The sequence below is a fragment of the Sinocyclocheilus grahami genome, unplaced genomic scaffold (assembly GCF_001515645.1).
Source record: "Sinocyclocheilus grahami isolate Dianchi unplaced genomic scaffold, SAMN03320097.WGS_v1.1 scaffold3273.1, whole genome shotgun sequence".
Classification (NCBI taxonomy): domain Eukaryota; kingdom Metazoa; phylum Chordata; class Actinopteri; order Cypriniformes; family Cyprinidae; genus Sinocyclocheilus; species Sinocyclocheilus grahami.
Genome location: NW_015508422.1, coordinates 8,015 through 9,133, shown reverse-complemented (window position 1 = coordinate 9,133; position 1,119 = coordinate 8,015). Strand labels below are relative to the sequence as shown.

At 43.3% G+C, this 1,119-nt stretch overlaps 1 protein-coding gene across 1 annotated transcript in view; it reads left to right on the top strand.

The window, feature by feature from the left end:
• LOC107576157 (THO complex subunit 1-like) overlaps window positions 1-1,112 on the top strand; it is a 13,461-nt gene extending 12,349 nt beyond the window's left edge. Inside the window, exon 12 of the mRNA XM_016262401.1 lies at window positions 828-1,112. Within this exon, the coding sequence (XP_016117887.1) occupies window positions 828-1,105 (278 nt within the window). The 3' untranslated portion in view covers window positions 1,106-1,112. The remainder of the gene's footprint in view (window positions 1-827) is intronic.
• Window positions 1,113-1,119: the final 7 nt, after the last annotated feature.

Below are 1,119 nucleotides of genomic sequence, written 5' to 3'. Positions count from 1 at the left end.
AATTTGAATTGGCAGAAATTCTCAGAACTATGTTAGGCATTCAAGTCAGAAATTGTACTACTAGGCCTTATGGTTATAGCATAAGCACAAGTAAAACTCTTGAGCAGTTGGTTGTGATAGAGGGTTTGGGATTCTCAGATTTTGCTATGTTCTGTGTGTTTTTAACACATGGCTCTATGGTAATATTACAAGGTCTTTGCCCCTTTGTGCCTTGACCCCTAAAAACATGGTTCATTTGCAAAAACGCATAACTCCGTTTTTAACAATTTTCAACAAAGTTTTTTCATTGTGCAATCCAGTTAATCTCAATCAAACTGCAGTTGGTTTATTTTGATTAGGTAAAAATAACTAAATAATACTAGCTAACCAACACAAAAACGTAACACAAAAAACCCCCACATTTTTGAAAATCTGTTTTTGCAAATAATCTCTTCATATTAAGAACAATGTGGATGCAGGGATGTTCACAAGTCTTAACTTGGAGTCCGAGTCAAGTCTGAAGTCATTTCAGGTCGAGTCTAAGTCAAGCCTGAAGTCTATAAAAATGCGACTCGAGTCCGAGTCACTAACTCGAGTGCCCATCTCTGTGTGGATGTTTGTGTTTTGCCTCATCACCATTCGGTCTGAGGACGATGAAACCAATTACAAGTGGTCACAGGAGATGCATTTGCAATGCATGTTATGTCCGGCTATCGGGTTACCTGGTGTGAACGGGGTCTGTGATGCCTTACAACATTGTCAATGTTTGCAGCACTGGATTTGGATCTGAGCTAGCATAAGAGAGTGTCAAAGCTTATTTGTTGACAAAGTGAACTGTCCTTTTCCAGGTCCCAGCATTCAGAGCAAGGCCGTGACCAACAGTCAGATGGACGAGATCGCAGCCAAGCTTGGGTCGCAGTGGAAGACGCTGGCAGACCACCTGGAGATGAGCGAGAAGGAGATCCGCGTGATCGAGTCTGACAGCGAGGATGTAGAACTACAGGCCAAGATGCTGCTGGTGGCCTGGCAGGACCGAGAAGGCACTCAAGCTACGATGGAGAGCCTGGTCACGGCTCTGAACTCGGCTGGTTTCAGTAACATCACAGAAGGTCTCAGTGAAACATAACAGCCACATGTTCT